Raw genomic sequence first — 24,172 nt, forward strand, 5'->3', positions numbered from 1 at the left:
CCACATGATCAAAATTGGATGTTTACATTTTTTATATATTACCTTATCAATATAATACACATTTTTATTATGACTTTAAACTCACTGATGACAAGTGCTCAGTATATAAGATCACTTGTTTAACCAGTGGAACATATTTCATAGACAAGGAACTTATTTCACCAGGTGAGGAACAAATCTCATAAATCCAGAACTTATTTCACCAGGTAAGGAACAAATCTCACAAACATGGAACTTATTTCACTAGGTAAGGAACAAATTTCACCAACCCAGAACTTATTTCACCAGGTAAAGTGTGGAACTTATTTCATATAGATGGAACAAATTATATAGAAATTGTCTGTAAAAAAAGTTCTCCCAGAACATATTTTCTGTGAAATTAGTTCCACTGGAACTTTTTTCACAGGAACAAATTTTGGCTCAGATACACACTTCTTTGTTATATTAATCTTAAGATCTGTATACTTTTTGGTTTGATCAAAAATTTTATTTTAGTGATATTTAGTTTTTGTAAATAAAAAACAGGGTGGGAGGTTTCACATGTCCCGCCGTGTCTAAAAAAAAAAGGTTATTGCTTAAAACTTTCTCAGAAACTATTTATGATTATTGCATAAAACTTCCACACAAGACATCGGGCGTATCATGCGCTCATGGCGCAGCTGTTTATTGGTCCTGTTTTCAAATTGGTCTACATTAAGGTTCAAAGGGACCAAAATTAAACTTAGCTTGATTTTAACAAAAATTGAATTCTTGGGGTTCTTTGATATGCTGAATCTAAACATGTACTTAGATTTTTGATTATTGGCCCAGTTTTCAATTTGGTCCAAATCGGGGTCCAAAATTATTATATTAAATATTGCGCAATAACAAGAAATTTTCAATTGCACAGTATTGTGCAATAGCAAGAAATCTTCAATTGCACAGTATTGCGCAATAGCAAGAAATATCTAAGTGCACAATATTGCACAAAAGCAAGAAATTTTCAATTGCACAGTTTTGCGCAATAGCAAGAAATATTCAATTGCACAGTATTGTCCCGTTTTCAAATTGGTCTACAGTAAGGTCCAAAGGGTCAAAAACTAAACTTTGATTTCAACAAAAATTGAATATATGGGGTTCTTCAATATTCTGAATCTAACCATGTATTTAGATTTTTAATATTTGGGCCCGGTTATCAAATTGGTCAACATTGAGGTCTAAAGGGTCTAAAATTGAACATTATTTGATTTCATAAAAAATTGAATTCTTGGGGTTCTATATAGTTATCAAAGGTACCAGGATTATAATTTAGTACGCCAGACGCGCGTTTCGTCTACATAAGACTCATCAGTGACGTTCATATCAAAATATTTAAAAAGCCAAACAATCACAAAGTTGACGATGATATGCTGAATCTAACCATGTATTTAGATTTTGGATATTGGACCATAATAGGTAAATGTCCAATTTAAAATTTTTAAGTTTTCAAGTTTAAGTTCTTAGACCACATTCATTTTGTGTCAGAAACCTATGTTGTGTCAACTATTTAATCACAATCCAAATTCAGAGCTGTATCAAGCTTAAAATGTTGTGTCCATACTTGCCCCAACTGTTCATGTTTCGACCTCTGCGGTCGTATAAAGCTGCGCCCTGCGGATCATCTGGTTTTCACATTTTAGTTTCTTTAATTTGTGTTCTTAGTATTCACCATCAAAATAATATTTTTACCCTCGTGGATTATTTTCAAAGCTTTAACAGTGAATTCCGTATCGAATCTCCCGTCGACAATTTCACGGTATAGATCGTCGGAATATTTGTATACAAGCTGGGCACATCAAATGTTATAAGGTGTGTATCATTCGAAACTGTTTTAAGAATATACTTCAGAAGGTGTCTGACATATCCGAGTATTAGCGGACATAACTTTTTTTAAATATTAGATCCAAACAGTAAATACTTCTTCCAGTTGTTGTTTCAACGCAGGCAACTATTGGTCTGAGGTTAAGATCGATGGGATTGGGAGATTCAATGTATCTACTATTTTGATGTTTTATAGCTATTTGAATTGTACTGCTGTTGTGTATTTTTGATTCTCTCGGAGTAATGTCATACATATAAGCAATTTCATTATCCGTTAAAAGTAAAATCACAAAAACACTGAACTCCGAGGAAAATTCAAAACGGAAAGTCCCTAATCAAATGGCAAAATCAATGATAAAACACATCAAACGAATGGACAACAACTGATTCTGTGCATTCCTTGACCAATTTCTTAATTTTTCTTGTCGTTTTTTTATCATTTTTTTTACCAAAGCTTTGTGTAATATTCGTTGCCATTTAGCTGTTCTTGAACTTTCTTTCTATAAAAAGTTTTGTCCATTGTGTTACGATTGGCTTGCTTGGCTTTATCGGCTTTTTTCCAGGTAATTGAAGGATAATTCTTCATTTCTTGTTCTCTCTCATCTTGAAAGATATTACTTTATACTATGATAACTAATCAGAAGTTTCGTTATAGTGTTTATGAAGGAATCTCTCACTCTCACTATATACACTATATGTACTTCATTATATAAGATATCTTTTGAACTATATGAGATTTCTTATAAACTATAGAAGATATCTTAAAAACTTGAGAAGATATCTTATATAAAAAATATTTATAAGATATCTAATATACTTTATAAGATATCTTATAAACATTGGAAGATATCTTATTAACTGTAGATGATATCTTTATAAGATATCTTTATAAGATATCTTATAAAAATGAAATCATATAAGATATCTTATATATTAAAGGAGATATTTTATATATTATATAAAATAGGGACGAAAGATACCAAAGGGACAGTCAAACTCATAAATCTAAAATAAACTGACAACGCCATGGCTAAAAATGAAAAAGACAAACAGACAAACAATAGTACACATGACACAACATAGAAAACTAAAGAATAAACAACACGAACCCCACCAAAACTAGGGGTGTACTCAGGTGCTCCAGAAGGGTAAGCAGATCCTGCTCCACATGTGGCACCCGTCGTGTTGCTTATGTGATAACAAATCCGGTTATATAAGACATCTTTTATATTATAATGAGATATCTTGAAATTCGAATAAATAGTAAAACGACTTGCCATAGAATTAACATTTGTATAGAAATATATTAATTCCTTTACTCCTATATCGTCGAATAATTAAATAAAGAGAACATTTTGGTGCTTTTTGTAAAAGGGCATTACCTATTCGACGTTGAAAAAATACGTTTTTCGACTTTGTTTTGGATTCAAACTATCATTAAGTAACTTGCATTTATGTATTGTGTAATATATGACAAGAAATAGAACAGACCTAGAAAAATCGAAGCACGTGTTTGCCTGTGATATTATATTTATGTTTACATCAGTTTTCATGACCTATGGGATTCTTCAGAGATCATATCGATGGTTTTGAAATTAGATGGCGTCTATTTACGCAAGAAATATTTCAAAGAGTTTCCTGTAAAATAATATATATTAATCAGGTATTACAAACATGATTTACAAATTTTATAAAAATTGTTAAAAAATGACTAGAAAGGACAATAACTCCTTAGGGGGTCAAGTGACCATTTCCGTCATATGTTGACTTATTTGTAAATCTTACTTTGATGAACATTACTGCTGTTTACAGTTTCTATCAGATCTCTATCTATAATAATATTCAAGATAATAACCAAAAACAGCAAAATTTCCTTAAAATTTCAGAGGCAGCAACCCAACAACGGGTGTCCAATTCATCTGAAAATTTGAGGGCAGATAGATCTTGACCTGATAAACAATTGTACCCCATGTCAGATTTGCTCTAAATGCTTTGGTTTTTGAGCTATAAGCCAAAAACTGCATTTTACCCCTATGTTCTTTTTTAGCCGTGATGGACATCTTGGTTGGCTGGCCGGGTCATCGGACATATTTTTTTAACTAGATACACCAAAGATGATTGTGGCCAAGTTTGGATTAATTTGGCCCAAAAGTTTCAGAGGAGAAGACTTTTGTAAAAGATTACTAAGATTTACGAAAAATGGTTAAAACTTGACTATAAATGGCAATAACGCTTAAAGGGGTCAATTGACCATTTCGGTCATGTTGGCTTATTTGTAGACCTTACTTTGCTGAACATTATTGTTGATTACAGTTTATCTCTGTCTATAATAATATTCAAGATAATAACAAAAACAGCAAAATTTCCTTAAAATTACCAATTCAGGGGCAGCAACCCAACAACAGATTGCCCAATTCATCTGAAAATTTCAGGGCAGATAGATCTTGACCTGATAAACAAATTTATCCCCATTTCAGATTTGCTCTAAATGCTTTGGCCTTTGAGTTAAAAACTGCATTTTACCCCTATGTTCTTTTTTCAGCCGTGGCGGCCATCTTGGTTGGTTCGCCGGGTCACCGGACACATTTTTTAAACTAGTTACCCCAATGATGATTGTGGCCAAGTTTGGTTTAATTTGGCCCAAAAGTGTCAGAGGAGAAGATTTTGGTAAAAGTTAACGACGACGGACGACGGACGACGGACGCAAAGTGATGGGAAAAGCTCACTTGGCCCCTCGGGCCAGGTGAGCTAAAAATAACATAAATCATATTTAAATGAAGCATGACTGGAACCCCCTTTTAGGTCAGTCAGCGCCCTATCCCCCTCCCCCCTTTTATGAAAAGTTCTGGACCCGCCACTGATTGAATATTGCCTTATATACTTCAACAAATAAATTTTATTGTCTATATATTCTGTAATTAAAAAGAACAAATGTATATACACGTATATGATTTTTTTAGCCATTTTTGTTTTGCAAATATATAGAAGCAAAACTGACAATACTAGTAGTAGGCTAGCAACTGCTTAAATGGTGGGTGTGATGAACCGGTTTACCTGTTTAGTGGATACCCGTCACTGTTTTTAATGTTAGTTGGATTTCTTATCGATCTGAGACTGGATGACAGATCTACCTTCTATTTAGAACTATAAATATTATACTTGTCTAATCTTTGGATACAGGTTTGGAGTTTACCAAATACATCTTCAAATGGCTACTTCAAAAGTGGATGTGATAGATTTAACGATATGTCCGATTTGTTTAGAAGTATTAATAAAACCGAAATATTTACCATGTTTCACACATTCTGTGAGAAATGTATTGGGGCTTATATTACTTCCGCGTTTGAACAAGGTGAAACTCAAAGTGCTGAATGTCCTATATGTAGGTCGGTTGTACAGATCCCTGAATCGGGAATTTCAGCAAACGACTGGGCAAATCGTTTGCCTGAAAATTTTCTTTTAATAAGTCTTATTGACAGCATCAATCTGAAAAATGCTGGAAAAGTTTGCACATCTTGTGACAGAATGGGCGAGAAATCTGTAGCGAATTTTGCTTGTATCGACTGTTCGGACACCCTTTGTCAAAACTGTAATCGTTATCATAAACATCATAAAATATTTGAAAACCACGAAGTAATTCCGATAGAGAAATTTGAAAGTGGCTTTCTATTTCCACTTACATTTCAAAGCTGTTGTTCAAAACATAAAACTGAGAAACTTAAATTGTATTGTTCAGATCATGAGATTCCTTGTTGTTCCGTTTGTGTTTCCGTCGAACATCGGAAATGCGAAAATGTCTGCACAATTGAGGATGCAGCACATATGTACCGGGACTCAAATACGGTTAAAAATCTACAAAAAGTAATGACATTAATGGCAGACGATGTTAACATTATCCTTTCAAATACCAACAATGGGCTTAAAACGCTGAATTCTCAGAGTAAAGGTGCTTTCCAGAAAGTTGAAAGTCTTAAGGAATCTTTGGAACAAAAAGTGAAAACGATCATTGGTAGACTTAAAAGGAAGTTGACGAAAGAATTCGATAACGAAATAGAAAAGTTAGAGGAAAGAAAAACCGTTTTCGAAAGTTTTAAAACACAACTGGACAATGAAATACGGTTACTGGAAACTTGCATTGAAAAAGCATCAGATGCACAGGTTATGATTGAGACTGGAAAATTAAAGGGGAGATTATTTGAACATAAGAAACATTTCGAAGATCAAACGTTTGATCATTATGTTAATGTAGACGTCAACATCGATCCCTCTTTCGACGAGAGTTTTAAAATGATTGATGAAGCGTGTCGTGTAACCAATGTGGAAACAACAGACAGTAAAATGAACTTGGCTTACAAGCGGTTTCCTGTTTGTTTGAAGCTGATTAAATCCATAGCAAATTTTAAGGAACCTCATTATGAAGCTTGCTTCACGACAGACAACATAATAGCATCTTGTTGCAATGAGAACGCTTTGGAAATCTTTGATCTAAAGGGTAACAAAGTGAGAACAAACAAACTGTCTTTCCTACCATACGACATTACAGAATCAGGAACCAATGAAATAGCAGTCCTGAACAATGGTAAAAGCCAGATACATTTCATCCAAATCTACTCTACCAACACTTATCAAACTCGAATCATTCCTGTCAAGGCAGACCTACGAAGTATTTACTTCAGTAACTTGAGGGAAAATTATATGCAGCAGACTTAAACACTATTATCATTTATGATAAATTTGGAATTGCTCTTTGCGAAATTAAAAAAGGAATTGATGTAGATACATACATTCATTGCGATCATAAAGATATACTGTATATTGCAGACAAATCATCAATTGTTAAAATATCTGAAAACGGAAAAGAACAATTCCGATTTTCTCACCTTGACCTGAAGGACGCCCGTGGAATTACAAATGACAACATATCTGGTAACATTTATGTAACCGGACAGGATTCAAAGAATATTGTGCAAATTTCAGGAGATGGTTCAAAACACAAAGTACTGCTGGAGAAAAAAGACGGAATTATAAATCCAACATACATTGACGTGAGCAAAGATGGAAAATATATGGTTATAACGAATCAGGATGGATATGAACTTTTGTTGTACGAAATTTGCTTTGACATTTGACATAATTTTTGTCGCGATCATTGTAGTAAATCAATAGTTTTATTTTCACACTTTTAACGTGTTGTTTTCAATTTTTTTCATCACTGGGTTGATACCTCTAATGATGGACTATCAGTCCCCGAGAGTATCATCAGCTCACTAGTCAGTACTTCGGTACTGACATGTTTTAACAAACTTTTTCAAAATTGTCCGTTTATAAATTTTGAAATTATTAAAAAAATAAGGTTTCAACTCCCTCAGGCAAAGTTGACTTTAGACGAATTTGGCTATTTATTTTAGGTATTTTTGTCATAAAGCTCTTCAACGGTTTCGGTACTTATACATCTTCGGATTTCAAATGTTTGGCTTAGAGCGTTCCTGATGAAGGCAAATCCAGAAAAGCGCTTCGGACGCATAGAATTATCAAACTTGTTGTTTTCAATTTTTTAATCGTTGTACACTACTTTAAACGCAGTCCAAATGCTTTTTTGACATTCTTAATCGATTCTTGAAAGTTCAATGCAAATTATAAATCAAGGTTATAATTCGTTAAGGAACTGGTTTATCGTCGATAAGGATAATTTTTGGAGAAAACGGTATTGCCAATTAGTCTGTATTGGTTTCACCGTGAATCAGAACTTTAAACTTTAACTTTAAAATACTGGTACTTTATATATGAATGGGTAAGGGTTTTGATTGTTGGTTGCTTTACGCCGCATTAGCACAACAAGGCTATATCGCGGCGACATGGGTAAGGGTAATGGTTAGGGTTAGGATTTAATGTGGGATGATCAAATAATTGCTAAATCTGATAATATTAGTATGAATGTTAAAAAATGGTTGAAATATACACTTATACTGAACTGCAAAATATCATAATTATAGAATATACAAATCTGATTTTTGTTTTGAGAAATATTTATCAGTGTTCCACCATCTGATCTAAGAATGTATTTATATAAATGTCAGTTCTTCTGTAATTAGTAATTCATTGCCCATTGAAAATTGCAGATTTTTTATTATTGATAGAACTGAAAGACTTTGCAATCTCTGTAATGCTAGGGAATTTGGTGATGAGTTTCATTACTTCTTCATATGTACCTGTGTCAATGTCAGAGCTAAATTTTTACCTTTAAATATATGTTATAACCCAAATATTTCAAAATTTAAAGAAATTGATTAATACATGTACATCAGATACTCTTACTGGAATAGTAAAATGTTGGTAAAGTTATTAAAACAGTTTAATAAACTTGCTTGATCATGTTACTATAATTTGTACTTCCTGTCACATACCAGTATTCATTATTGTACCATTGTTTGCCATTTTCCAATGTAAATATGTTTTTGTCATAAAGTTGTACTAACATGTTCCATGTAGGGGTTTTAGTGAAAAACGATGTCTCATGTATTCAAGTTGACAAACAATGGACAAGTGCATTGTATTAGTTTTAAACAACACCATTTTAAAGCTGTTCCGTCAACAGACATTCCAAAAAACAAAATAATATCTGACAATATACAAAATGCAAAAAACTTTCAAAAAAAGTAAAATCACAAAAATACTGAACTCCGAGGAAAATTCAATCGGAAAGTCCATAATCACATGGCAAAATCAAATGACAAAACACATCAAAAACGAATGGACAACAACTGTCATATTCTTGACTTGGTACAGGCATTTTCAAATGTAGAAAATATTGGATTGAACCTGGTTTTATAGCGTTAAACCTCTCACTTGTACGACAGTCTCGTCAAATTCCGTTATATTGCAGTTTCATCTAGGAGCATTTGTAACTTTGTTGCATATTCAGAAAAATGCAAAAGGTCGACAGCGTTCAATTTGTACAAACTTTAGTGCTTGCATTTCCTATCATAATTTTCTTGATAGAGGGTTGCTGCTCACAAGGAAGCTATTAAACCAAGAGTTCCAAATGGTGAAGTTGAAATCATCCCTTCGTAAATTTTACAGACGCCATCACGAGTTGGTTGACCGTTATGGAATAACCGTTTCACAAATGATATCGGATATGTTCCTTACGTCGTAACTACAATCCCCTTCCCTTTCATGAATGTGACCTACCGAATTAGACTATTTACCGGATTTGTTATCACATAAGCACCACGACGGGTGCCACATGTGGAGCAGGATCTGCTTATCCTTCCGGAGCACCTGAGATCACCCCTAGTTTTTGGTTGGGTTCGTGTTGTTTATTCTTTGGTTTTCTATGTTGTGTCATGTGTACTATTGTTACTCTGTTTGTCTTTTTCATTCTGTTTAGCCATGGTGTTGTCAGTTTATTTTCGATTTATGAGTTTGACTGTCCCTTTTGGTATCTTTCGTCCCTCTCTCTTTCAGTGATTATTTCATTTGAACTTTTTTAAGATTTGAATCAAAATAAATGTAATGTTCATGAAATTAATTATCTGACCACAGCAGGTAATTTGAGTTCAGTGCCATTTTAAACATTCTAGCATTGCAGGGCCGGGACATATTAGTGGTTCAAGTCTTGACCGTGTAATTTGATAATTATAAATTAACTTCCATAGAAAAATCATTTTTCCGGAAAGTAAGATGACAAACAATTGACAAGTGCATTGTATTCAAATCAGATTAATGTCATTAACGGACAACAACCAATAGATAGAAATAAGATTGTTAATGAGACAACTCTCCACCAGAGACCAGATGAAACAATAACATATTGAAAGCAATTCAAACAAGAAATCTAATGACCTGATCTCATTTCGGTACATTATAATGAACAAAATCAAATATGATACACAGAAACAAACGACACTCACTGTTATACAGGCTCCTTACTTGGAACAGGCACATACAGAATGTGGCGGGTTTAACATTGTTTAAACATGTTAACGGGCGTCACACCCTCTTTGTTCGTCGTTTATTTATTGTATATTCTCAGTCGTTGAATGTCAAAACATTATACCTTGTAATATAAAAAAAATAAGGAGATGTGATATCATTGCCAATGACAAAACTTTCCACTAACAGAAGTATGTAACCTACTATTTCACACATAACGACCATCAATATATTTAACAATGAGAAAACTTAATATCGGTTCTGGATTTTGAATTAGTTTGGCATACATGTAAAGACATAAATTGTCGAACTGCACATCTGGTGCAGTAAAAATGAAATATCATAATAATTGTAGTCTATATGTGTGAACAGTGCCGTCTGAATTACAAATTTAAAACATTTAAACATCCGTCAAAATTAAGATTTTTATAAAGTTTCTATGATAATTACCACGGTGGCCCAGGGGTCTAAGTTGTCAAACAACATTAAAGGTTGGGAATTCGAACCCCGCACGATGCAGGTGTACTCGACTCCAATCATTGTCAATTTTTTTTTACCAAAGGTGATTCTTTCTGGGTATTCCATCTTCCTCGACCAATTAAAATTTACAGCCACGAAAAAGCACAGACCCCCCCTCTCAGCACAATACTGTTGAAAGTGGCGTTAAACAAAGAATTAAAGAATTTATCTTTATTCTAAATTCATCAAACACTATGCTTGTCATGACAAAAATGACCAATACTACTGCAATTTGAAATAAAATATGTGTAATATCTTCAAAATTATTCAGTTTTACTGGTGAAGGAAGCTTAGTACTCCGTAGAGAGGACAACAAACCTTAGATAGAAAAAAAATATATGTCTTTACACAGGCACTTGTCTGCCGTAAATCTAAATTGATTTTTCTACACAACGGTGTATCACACGCCTAATTTTGTTGTTGGAATCATCCGTAGCAATTCTACCCAAGTATGTCAATCGTAGTTATTTTGTCAACCGACGCCTTAATATTGGAAACATACAGCTCGCAGTTATGTTATAAGTGCCAATGAGAGAACTATCTTCCAAAGCTCAGATGAGGTGGATGCAAGCAATTACAGGTTTGTGTCACTGAGTTTTAAAGTTTGATGACTTATGTTAGTCATGACCATAACATTTTACTAGTAGACAATGGTTCATGTTTGAAACATAAACTACGTGTAATTTGAATGAAACATCTGATCAACAATATTGAAGTTCGGAATTTAAAACAATAAATAAAAGTATTTTAACAATTTTCCCATAGACTTCTATAGTAAATCTGTATGTTCTATTTTAAGCAAAGGCCGCAATGTCGGTTAGAAGAGCGGGTCATCGGATACATTTTTCAATCAATACCTTTATATTGAAATTGCGGCTTAGTATAATTCTATTTGGCTCAGTAGATTAAGCGGAGAAGATTTTTGTAAATTTAAAGAGTAAAAAAAAATACGAAAAATTGTGAAAATTGACTTTAAAGAGCAATAACTCCTTATGTTGTCAATTTAACTTATATGCAGATCTTACTTAGAGTGACCTGCAAACTGTATAAAACCATGTCAGTGTAACTGTTATGATATACCTGTGGTCCAGTTAATCAACTAGTATCTCATTTATGTCATAGATAGTAAGGTCACAGTGCATTATTAGTTGTTGATATTAACATTATTGACATATATAAGGCACAGAAGCGTGACGATATACCCATATCTGATTTTTATCATCAAAAGTGTTTTTTTTTTATTGTTACTTTAATGTACATTTCAAGGACAAGGGAAAATATAATACAGTGCTTTGTACTTTATTTGAAGCTGTAGGAAAGAACATTATCGTCGCGGGTTTTGTATCTTCTGCTTTCTGAATTGCTTTAGTTTAGGAACTCGTCTTTGGTGGAATAAAGAGGAAGATAAAATATATTAGCATGGCTAAGTTAAAGTTTTCATTTTTATTGATATCATGTCAAATTATATTTGTGATTATTTTTGGACTTTTGGCTGAGTATGAAGAACCAGCACAAGCAAAGTCAAGAAGTGGAAAAACTCCCGTCACAGCAATGTATCCAAGTAAGTGTCGAGGATAATTATGGCAAATATGAAGGTCTGTATGTTGGGATTCATTTCTCTATTTTTTTATTATTATTTTAGACCATTTCCTCTGTTGAGGCTTGTATAGGGTATATTGGGATACGGGATATTTGCCATTTTAATTTTAGGGATACGGGATATTTGTCCTAAAAGTAAATGGGATATGGGATATTGATGCATTTATAAGGATATTGAAGTTTTAACATGAAAAAAAATAAGTGGAATTTAAAAGTTAAGTACAGAAATATTTACATCTCACTTGATAAAATTGCCCCAAAAAGTTTAATATTAAAGTTAATTTTAGTGCTTTGTTGATTTTAATTGAGTTAATGGTCGTTTTATTTAAAAGTCATCCAAACCCAAGCGAAAAGTATTGATCTATTTTCGATATTTATATGCTCATATGTACTGATAATTTTAAAAGTATTTGTTTTGCTTTCCATACTTCGTTCCTTATTGTTAATTTTCCTTTTTTGGATGGTGATATTCCTTTGGCACTATCGTACAGTGTTTGTATATCACAACACCTCCGCTATGTCCGTGTCTTTTGTAACGATTTGGATTTTTATGAACGAAATCTATGTATAATAATTACTGGTAAATAATATTAAGTCAGGGATTTAGTTACCACAAATCACTTAAAATCTTTACTAAATTCTAGATTTGGTTTTGAAGTTTGGTTCTACCTGTGAAAAATTTATTTCAAACGGGATAGCACATCCTCATTTTTACGAAGATGTTGTTTACCGTGCCATTGGATGTTGGATGTGTAATGATTGATAATTTAGTCTCAGATGCATTACTTTTTATTAGTTGTAATTGGCTTTCAACTAGCTGTCAGTAACTGCAAGTACTCTCAGATCTGTACTTAGTGTCTTTTTGTTGATGGGATGTACAAGTACTCGGTCACGTCCACTCTCTGTTTTTGTTAGATGTATTTCTATTTGTATCCATCTGATGAGTTAAGCTTTTTTCAACTGATTAGTATAGTTCGTTCTTATTTTGTACTGTTACACCACTGTCCCAGGTTAAGGGGAGGGTTGGGATCCCGCTAACATGTTTAGCCTCGCCACATTCTGTATGTATGTGCCTGTCCAAAGTCAGGAGTCTTTAATTCAGTGGTTGTCGTTTGTTGCTGTGTTACATATTTGTTTTTGTTCATTTTTTATACATAAATTAGGCCGTTAGTTTTCTCGTTTGAATTGTTCTACATTTGTCATTTCAGGTCTTTTTATAGCTAACTATGAGGTATGAGCTTTGCTCATTGTTGAAGGTCGTACGGTGACCTATAGTTGTTAATTTCTGTGTCACGTGGTCTCTTGTGAAGAGTTGTCTCATTGGCAATCATACCACATCTTTTTTTATATTATATGCTCATATGCATTGATAATTTTCTTGAAATAATCATAGATTTTTGTTAGATTTGTTAAGCCTTATTGTTGTCAATGTTTTCCTTTGTTTTGATGCTTTATATGATTACATGATATTTTATACCTCTTATTTTTTACGTGGCGTGGCAAGGATCTTCAGAGATCTCCACGTTTCACAGATTGTTTTGATGTGCAACGGCTGTTTTGCCAGACAAGCTGAGGCCGAAGGACGTCAGAGCACGTCCCATATCAAAAAGTAGATATTTCGCTGTATAAACTATGTTAATAACGAATAATTACTAAATAATCAATGTACATTAATATATTTTCTTTCTATTACTGGTGTTGTGAGGAAGGAAATTAAAAAAAAAAAGTAACAAAAATATTGGGATCTATGTAATTCATAAAGGTCAAGATCACAGAGTCAAATGTTGTCTTATTTCTTTGCAAAACAAGGGCTGTGCAAATTTTGCCTGCGGTAAAAATATTGCAACAGTTAAGTGTAATGTAGGTACATTAGCAGAAAGCTTTCTTGTGTTAAATTTTGAGTTATTGAACTTGCATGCTAAATATCCACTTTTTGATATGACGTGATCTGACGTCCTATACATTCCAGCTTGTCTGGCAAAACAGCCGTTGGATGTCAGGGCAATCTTGGACAAGAGACAGGGTTGCGTCCTTCTATTCTTTCCAACATAGGTTAACGTATAGGATGAAGTTTCTTATCAATGAAAGAAAAATGCTAGCAAAATTATATTTTACAGTCATATGCATCACGGTTTGAACAATTAAAAAAAAGTCTGAAATTAGACCCCTTACACTAAATTTATCGTTTAACATCACATATAAGAGCTTGTTATACAAGGCTCTAAGATGGAACACTTCTTCTTTTGGACACATACATTGTATATTCTTATTTAACACTAGAAGTATGCACAAAATTTCCTTTAACACAGTTTGTTTTCCCAGAGTCAAAATTGTTGACGTTGTGATGATGAGGGAAAAAATGGGCTTGGGAATGAATTTATAATGATTTTTTGGGATATTTCAAAATAGTTTTAGGGATATGGGATATTTGTAAAAAATATTTATTGGGATATTAGGGGTAAACATTATAGGGATACGGATATTGGGATAAAAACTTAATGGGATATGGGATATTGATACCCCCCCTAAACAAGCCTCTCTGTTATCTTATAATTCCACACCCAGTTATTCTCAATTCTTTATGTTTTGCCTTTTAGTCTTCTATCTTTAATTATTGGCTTTTATTCTGTACTTTTGTACATTATTCACTTTTTTTTAATTTAAAACTCCGTCCAGATCAGAAAGATGAACTACCTAACCCTTTTCTGTACGTCATGTAGAAAGTTTACTTGAAAATTAAAACAAAATACTTTTATAAATTGTTACTTGGATGGAGAGTTGTCTCATTGACACTTATATCACATCTTCCTATATCAATTATCATTAATTGAACACCCCTTGTTTATGTACCAGTACATTGGCTGTATGCATAACTTGATACATCAACAAAATATAGATTATTATATAATAAATGAATGAATACACAATCTCAGTACAGAGATTAATTCAGTTACACAAATAAAATCATAGATTGCCAAACATACATAGTTTATACATATGATATATACATCGCATGGTTGAATATAAAAAAGAAGATGTGGTATGATTGCCAATGAGACAACTGTCCACAAGAGACCAAAATGACAGACATTAACAACTATAGGTCACCATACGGCCTTCAACTATGAACAAAGCCCATACCGCATGGTCAGCTAAAAAAGACCCCGAAATGACAATGTCTAACAATTCAAACGAGAAAACTAACGGCGGCCCAATTTATGTACAATAAATAAACGAAAAACAAATGTGTAACACATAAACAAACGAAAACCACTGCATTACAGGCTCCTGAAGTCTTATATATAAAAAAAAATACAACACAGAAAAACTGATCATTTATGTAAGAAGTTTTCCTGAATTCACTTCAATATTGTAAAAATCAACTTTTATTTAGTTATACTGTTATTTGATTTAGGACAAGTGTTTTATGTTATAAGACACATCAATAAAAAAAAAAGAAAGAGATGTGACGAAAAGAAAGGAGAAAAAACAAAAACACAAACTAAACCGAACACCAATCAAACGAAAAAACTTAAAGCATTTGAATGAGATTAACCAAAATACCGTCCAAATTACTACATATACTGGCGAATTCTTTATTAAATGAAAAAATAAGTTGATCAGAAAAAATTAAAAATTGAACGAACCTTTTAGGTCAGCGGTTCTCTCCTAATACTCTTATTTACTCTACCAAAAAAAAACTGCCTAAAGCGCTACAAGGGGTGTTAAACATCAACAACAAATCAATAGTCTTTTAGGTAATAAACAAAGGAAACAATTAGGCCTTGGTCACACAGCATAGGGACAACTCTTTCTTCATTCTTCTTTGAACAAACTCGATTATATTTGAATTCTATTTCAGTGTTCCAGGATGTGCATGTAATGATATTTATTGGTTTTGGGTTTTTGATGACGTTCCTAAAGCGGTATGGCTACTCAGCAATCGGGATCAACTTGCTCCTAGCATCATTTGTTATCCAGTGGGCCCTTATTGTTAGAGGCTTTATTCATGGCAACGTCTTGCATGGCGGAAAATTCAGCATAGGTCTAAGTGAGTAAGTTGTAAAACAGATTATTTAAGATCATACTTTATCTGATGAATTTGTAAATGTGACAACACTAAGGAACAGGATTTTATGCAGGTGGACGCGGATCCAGTCACTTTGAAAAGGTGTGGGGAACATAAACAGTGGACCCCTCGAAACTGGCATGCACGTGATCAGCACATGAAAAAAATATTCCATCACAATATAAATAGCAAGTGGAAGAAATATTATGTAATATTATGTCTCCTAGAATGTCCTCACTGAATAAAGTGTATAGAATATTTGTCAGAACAGATATCATGGATTCATTATAAGAAAGTTCATGAATGATACAATATACTTTGAACAAATATGATGTGGTATGAATGCCAATGAGACAGCACATTATATGTTAAAAAAACGGTCTCCAACACACTGCTGAACAGCAAGTTATAATTATTTAAAGGGCCCAAAATGACCTACAATGTATGTAAAACAATTCACAGGAAAACCAACGGTCTTGAATATATATATAAAAAAATGAGAAACAACAAACAACTATGAACCACACAAACAAACGACAACTACTGAACACATTATTTTGTATTATATTTTTACAGTATGCTGACGGCTGACTTTGCAGCAGCCACGGTCCTTATTTCGTTTGGGGCTGTTCTTGGTAAAACGAGTGCTTTACAACTACTTATAATGGCTGTGATAGAAGTTGTATTGTCACAACTCAATGAACATATTGGCCTTCAACTCTTAAATGTAAGTTCAAATGTAGTCAAGCATATAATTTTGTTTTTGTTTTCGTAAAAAATGTTGAACGCGTACATGTTTGGTCACAAGATATATCTATTAATTCGCGATCTTCGGAAATATTGCGTTGGTAGAAAAGTAAAGTTAAGTGATATCAAGCAATTAAGTGGATTTATGCATAAAAGTAAACATATTTTCACACTTTTTATAATTCGCCTATTTCCATCTCCACCTAAGGGGTAACCGGTTACAGTGAAGGTCACAAGATTATGGATTCAATGAGGTCAAATTATTCACTTGAAAGTAGTGTTTCTTAGCTTATTTTGACAAAATGGATCCAAATTATCTGATAAAAGCGAATTATTATTTTATTTTATCACTTTCATTAATGAATGAAAAAAAATGTCATATTTTAAGTTTATATCTCGTAGCTAATGCCCCTTTAAATACAATGAATTTAACTAAATCCGAGTCTGATAATATTTAAGTTCAAAAATTGAAAAAGATAAAGAAATGAATTTAAAAAAAATGTATTACAACCAAACAAATACATGAGAAGAATCTAGTTTGTTCGGGCGTGCATTCGGAACCAATTTAGTATTAGCGTTAGCGAGAGTACTTTTGGTCATATAGTAGGTGTTATTTCTTATAAGTAACCACATAAAATTTGAATATGATCTATTTTGTAATTATATTTTAGGTAGTTGATCTTGGTGAATCTATTTTTATTCACGCTTTTGGTGCTTATTTTGGGCTTGCGGTAGCAAGAGTATTATACAGTAACAATCTGGACGAACATCAAAATGAAGGGACAGTTTACCATTCTGATCTATTTTCCATGATAGGTAACCATATTTATTGACAATTTTATATTTTAACGCTTTAATTTTGATGAACTGAAAACAAATAAAGTACTGAAAGTGTTGCATAAAATTCCAAATTATTTGACTATTATAAGGTTGTCTCATTTTACAATTCATAATTTGTACAAACTTCCATGACAGCCATGATTACACCACAGAAACGGTTATAATAAACACAAAACTAAACAGTGAATTTAAACTTGAAGTAAAGATTAATGTAAAAAATAAAACATTATTGTATACCAAAAGTTCATTCATTGTAAAGTACTGAAGGAGTACTACATGTTGCAGGTAAATTATCAGTTTTTTCAAACTCATTATAGTAAAAAAGGTTTATAGAACTTAATACCAAAAAGACACATAAAACAGCATTTTCGCTCTCGCTTGTTAATGCTATATCAAATAACGTTTGTGAATACTTTAATTCCAGGTTTAAAGAACAGATATATTATTTCTTTTTTTGATTTAACAGGAACCATATTTCTGTGGTTGTATTGGCCAAGTTTTAATGGAGGAGCTGCTTCCGGTGGAGAACAGTACCGGGCTGTAATAAATACTTATTTGTCGTTGGTTGCCTGCACTATTATAACCTTTGCAGTATCGTCAATAGTTGATAAAAATGGGAAATTAGAAATGGTAAGTGTAAACACGGACTCATGATTTCCTTTCATTCAATAGATAAACGTGTTGACCAATTTTGAAAGTTTAACTGATAATTTGAAAAAAAAGAACGTGTATATTGCATGGACTAAAATCTTTAAATCTCCATCTTTTTGTTTGCTTTTTTGTGATCATATAAATGGTTGGTTGGTTTGTTGACATTAACTTGGTTTACGTCTAATGTCAAAGAGAGACGAAAGATACCAGAGGGACAGTCAAACTCATAAATCGAAAACAAACTGACAACGCAATGGCTAAAAATGAAAAGGACAAACAGACAAACAATAGTACACACGACACAACATAGAAAACTAAAGAATAAACAACACGAACTCCACCAAAAAATAGGGGTGATCTCAGGTGCTCCGGAAGGGTAAGCAGATCCTGCTCCACATGTGGTACCCGTCGTGTGGCACCCGCCGTCAACAAGCAGTACTGTACATCAATCGACAAACAAATTGCAACTGAACTGAAAAAGTATATAACGATCATATGAGCTTCCATCAAATTATCGGCAATGTTTGTGTTTACAATGTAGGTTCATATACAGAATGCAACACTTGCTGGAGGGGTAGCTGTAGGATCAACAGCTGGTATGCCTTTGCATCCTTGGGGAGCCCTAGTTATTGGTTGTTTGGCAGGACTATTATCAACTATCGGGTTTAGATTGATAACAGTAAGTATAAAAATCATCAGGAAAAAGGAGGAAAATGGCATGACTCTCAATCTATGGGGAGCACTTATAATCGTTAGTCCGACCTGTCTCTTTAAATATAGACTGCTGTTACTCTTAAATGTAAACAGGATGCTGATGAAAAAAATAGATATGCCTTTCAATCTATGTAGAGCTCTAGTTCTAAATTGTTTTGCTGGACCATTACGACATTTGGTTTTAGATTGTTGACATGAACCAGTAGTATAAAGTCAACAGGAAGCTGGTATGTGAGACACTTCACGACTATCAGTTTTAGATATTTTATTTTACAGCAAGTACCAAAAATTCAATAAGAAGCTGGCAAGCCTTTCAATCACCGTGGGTGATATCATATGTTATCAGTTAAGTGGTAGCACTGTTATCAACTATCGATTTTAGATTAATATTTATAATCTACTTTAGTCGACAGGAAGCTTGTTTGCCTCCAGATCAACATGATGCTCTAGTTAATAGTTGTTTAACATGACTCCTATGATCGGATTCCGATATTATATTGTTTGCAGTAAGTTAGATTCGACAAGAAACTGATATGTCTGTCAATGCATAGGGAGCTTAAAGCTAATAGTTATCGTGTGCTCGGCAACACTGAACTTATCGCGACTATCGGTTTTAGATTGATATCAGAAATTATGCTGAAGCTGATATACCTCTAGATCGATCAAGACGGAGCCTCAGTTATCAGTTTTAAGTAAGGATACTTAATCATTAATTGTTTTAGATTGTAAACAGTAATAGAGGGGTGCTCAGTACAAAAAAAAGTTCTTTTATATTATCAGTATGTCTCTTTGAAATCTGTCTCAGTTCGTCCCTGAGGGACTATCAATTGACTGAAGTATTACAAAGAACCTAATAAAACCGAGCTTTTAATCTTGATTATTTGAACGTGTATAAAGACACTTATAATTTGTTTTTCAGCCTTGTTTGTCATCTAAAATCAAGCTTCATGACACGTGTGGTGTACATAATCTACATGGTATGCCAGGGGTTCTTGCAGGCATCGCTAGTGCAGTATTGGCAGCTCTGTCTTCATATGAAAAATGGAGCGACAGGTATTATTAGTTACATAGTGTGCTAGTGACCGAATACGGTATATATGGGGTCAGTAAATTCCATATGGGACGAGAGCGAAGCTCGAATCCCCATATGGAATTAACTGACCCCATATATACCGTATTACGTCACTAGCACACTATGTAACGAATTTATCTTACCGACTATCTTAACGCGTGAAATTAAGACTAGTGATTCTCAAAATGAGCAAGTCTTCAATACTGTTAGCACTAAGAAAATACTTCCATTGATCTTACAAAAACAGACGCCAACAATAACGACTTGTAAGGTTTAAATGTGTTTTATGAATTTATATCAATCTTAATCATCAATTTCTTCGCCTGTTGGAACTTTTAAGATTTTTTTCTCAGTACCGTTTTGTTTTTTATAAAGGGACATAACACCATTACTAACCGTGTATGAAAGAAGCCCCGCCCCCTTCTTACCTAATAAGGAATATAAAGGGACGTAACTCCACTACTTACCGTGTATTAGATAAGCCCCGCCTCCCTACTAACCTAATATCAAATATACACGGTTTGCACGCGGACGCTTTTAACCAATCATATTCCTGGAAATGTATAGGATAAAATTGAGAATGGAAATGGGGAATGTGCCAAAGAGACAACAACCCGACCATAGAAAAAAACAACAGCAGAAGGTCACCAACAGGTCTTCAATGTAGCGAGAAATTCCCGCACCCGGAGGCGTCCTTCAGCTGGCCCCTAAACAAATATATACTAGTTCAGTGATAATGAATGCCATACTAATTTCCAAATTGTACACAAGAAACTAAAATTAAAATAGGTAAGATAATGAGTTATATTATTATGAAACATAATTTTGAAAGACAACAGATGGAATGTTAAATTTCTATCATGTTTAATTGGTAGTTGTAGACCTTAAAGTATCGCAAAGTGATATTTAAAGCGTTGTCTGTGTAATACCTTGAAACCTTATGACGGAATCTTGTCAAATTTATATATATATAGATTCCTGTGATTTTGTGAAGGTCAAGATCGATTTTAGCTATTTTAGCTTTTATCATTAATGAATGTAGAACTTTGGGTAGCGATAATGAGTCTTAGATCGATTTTGACCTTTCCGTTTTTAAACCCTACAACATTTTTGTTTTATTTGATCCTGTACGGGTCCAGTTTTGCAAATGATTTTCATGCAGGGAAATCAGGTTTGCAATCACTCAGTCATCATCTTGCATTCAATTTGATCAGCTGACGCTGCTGGATTTATAACATCCCTATGTCCCGTATTCCACAGTTCGATGCTGGCGAGAAAAATACTCACCACTACTAATGCATTTGACTTCAAATGAACTGTTTTCTTTTGTACAGTGTATTTGTAATTTTTCACGGCCGAGCACCTGCATTCAACAGCGCCGAGTACAAACATTACCATAACACGAATTCGACATGGGAACCAGGGCTAGGCAGGAGTGGGGTGGAACAAGGAGGGTACCAGATGGTTGCTTTAATAATCACGTTAGCTATTGCCTTGATAGGCGGGACAATCACAGGTACAGCATTTAAACATTATATGTAGATCAATTATACGCCATATTATACACATTAATCAACGCTTTGATAAACAGTTTTATTTTTGTTAATTTATATGTTTTGGAGTTAAGTATGACTTCTATTTTCCTGAACTAGTACACATGTTTTAGGGTCAGGCGAATCCCGCTTCAGGGTGCGTGATTCCTCGCTGTGTTGAAGACAAATTTATGGCTTTCTGCTGTTTTCTGCTCATTGGTCGGGTTGTTGTTACTTTGACATATTCCCCATGTCGATTTTCAACTGTATTGCATACAACTTAATGAGTTTGAATATTATATATGCCGAATAGATTCTACATGTTTTTAAACATTCGACGAATTAGGCCAAAATATCAAATTTATGTTAAAAGCCCACCTTCATATACAAAATTTCATAACGAACATTACTATGAATTGAAGCTTTTATCGTATTACAGAGTCTTATGTAAACTATTATATAAAAAACATATACCAATCTCATTTTTTGTCAGTTAGGGCAGGACACTAAAATATATTTTTGGCCTTCAGGAGGCAGGACACAAGAATATATTTTAGCGTACAGGAGAGGCAAAAACAAGTATATATTTTGGCTGCTGGAGGCGTGAAACCGGAATATGATTTAGCGTTCAGGAGGCCGGACACAAGAATGTATAATGGCCTTCGGAGGCTCGAAACAAGAATATAATATAGCGTCCAGGAGGCCGCAAAAAAGAATGTATTATAACCTTCTGGGGGCTCAAAACCAGAAAATAGTTTATTGTTTAGGGTGCCGGAAACAAGAATGTATTATAACCTTCTGGAGGCGTGAAACCGGAATATGATTTAGCGTTCTGGAGGCCGGAAACAAGAATGTATTATAACCTTCTGGAGGCGTGAAACCGGAATATGATTTAGCGTTCTGGAGGCCGGAAACAAGAATGTATTATGGCCTTCTGCAGGCTCGAAACCAGAATATACTTTAGCGTTCAGGAGGCCGGAAAAGAGAATGTATTATAACCTTCTGGAGGCTCGAAACCAGAATATAATTTAACGTTTAGGGTTCCGGAAACAAGAATGTATTATAGCCTTCTTGAGGCTCGAAACCAGAATATAATTTAGCGTTCAGGAGGCCGGAAACAAGAATGTATTATGGCCTTCTGGAGGCTCGAAACCAGAATATTATTTAGCATTCAGGAGGCCTGAAACAAGAATGTATTATGGCCTTTTGGAGGCTCGAAACCAGAATATAATTTAGCGTTTAGGGTGCCGGAAACAAGAATGTATTATGGCCTTCTGGAGGCTCGAAACCAGAATATAATTTAGCGTTCAGGAGGCCGGAAACAAGAATGTATTATGGCCTTCTGGAGCCTCGAAACCAGAATATAATTTAGCGTTCAGGAGGCCGGAAACAAGAATGTTTTGTGGCCTACAGGAGACAGGAAATCCGAATATATTTTGGCCTTGGTTATTAGAACAATTATTATGATACTTTACGTTTGACTATGGTAAGCTTTTATTCTAATCAAACTCAATAGTACTTGATAATGTAAATAATTTTATCTTCTTCCTTTTGGTCGTTTATACTTTTTCTAGTATCTGTTTTATAGGTTTTATTTTGAAACTTCCGGTTTGTGACAGACCTGATGGGGATTCGTTGTTTGACGACCGAGTACATTGGAACATATCTGCAGAAGGTTACCCATCAGGCGTTATTACAAATGGCGAGAGGAATTATATCAATAGCAGTGATGATCCAAGAACGTATGTATCAATTGCTAGTTTGATTTGGAGCAATTTATTGAATTTAGAATATAATCATGTGTATAATGTCTCGTTCGTACTTTTAATCCATGCTGTGACATTTTGGGGGCAGATGGCTGCTAGAAACACGCCTAAAATTTACCTTGAACAAATTACAATTCCAAAGCACAAGTTGTCAACACATAGATATATTTTGCATTCATGTAATTTTGAAACATTTAGTATATATACATGTGTGTAGTACAAATGTTGAAATTAAAATTGTAATATTTAAACAAAAAAAGCATGTATACATACGAAAAATTCAGTTCAATAAATCAATGAACTCACCATCCAAACATGTGGATTCATTTATTTTCGTAGGTATCAATTTTTGTGGCTTGGTAAACGCTTGCATGTTCGTGGATACTTGATTTCGTAGTTTTGCCAATCTTTACATACAAAGCCTATACAAATTTATAATTCGCTGAACATTTAAAATCATGGTTCACCTGTACCGACAAAATTAATATCTACCGAATGATAATGAATCATGGTAAGCATTTCCTGCATCATTTGGTATATATTTATGTTATAAAATGATGTTATACTTATATTTTCACTTTCAGACCTTTAATATAATGGAATATGCAAGCAAACAGAAAGCTAGTACACTAAAGGTGGTTTCAGTTGTGACGTACTGCATTACTGTGTAAAATGGAAATTGGAGACAAAAACATTTCTTAAATAGTGTGCTTTTTTCTTGATTGCTATTGAATGTCTTATGTTGAATATAGTGAATACTGTTGTATACAACAATTGAACTTCTTTTATTTACTACAGGAATGACCAGTACTACTTAGCTACAATTAACTTCGTATTTTGCGTTCAAGCTGGTGCAATGCGAGTCTTGATGTCTTTCAAAAAAATTGAA

General features: G+C 33.7%; 1 protein-coding gene and 1 pseudogene across 1 annotated transcript; both read left to right on the plus strand.

Annotated features, from left to right (window-relative positions):
* Positions 1–5,022: 5,022 nt before the first annotated feature.
* Positions 5,023–7,707, plus strand: LOC143048844 (uncharacterized; annotated as a pseudogene).
* A 3,925-nt stretch (positions 7,708–11,632) lies between these two features.
* LOC143049750 (ammonium transporter Rh type A-like) lies at positions 11,633–24,062 on the plus strand. The gene is made up of 10 exons (XM_076223461.1): positions 11,633–11,854; positions 15,755–15,947; positions 16,538–16,688; positions 17,380–17,524; positions 18,015–18,178; positions 18,741–18,878; positions 19,833–19,966; positions 21,320–21,501; positions 23,106–23,259; positions 23,868–24,062. The coding sequence occupies exons 1-10, from the start codon at positions 11,713–11,715 to the stop codon at positions 23,878–23,880; spliced, it is 1,416 nt and encodes a 471-aa protein (XP_076079576.1). The 5' UTR covers positions 11,633–11,712; the 3' UTR covers positions 23,881–24,062.
* Positions 24,063–24,172: the final 110 nt, after the last annotated feature.

Source organism: Mytilus galloprovincialis, chromosome 10, assembly GCF_965363235.1.
Source record: "Mytilus galloprovincialis chromosome 10, xbMytGall1.hap1.1, whole genome shotgun sequence".
Classification (NCBI taxonomy): domain Eukaryota; kingdom Metazoa; phylum Mollusca; class Bivalvia; order Mytilida; family Mytilidae; genus Mytilus; species Mytilus galloprovincialis.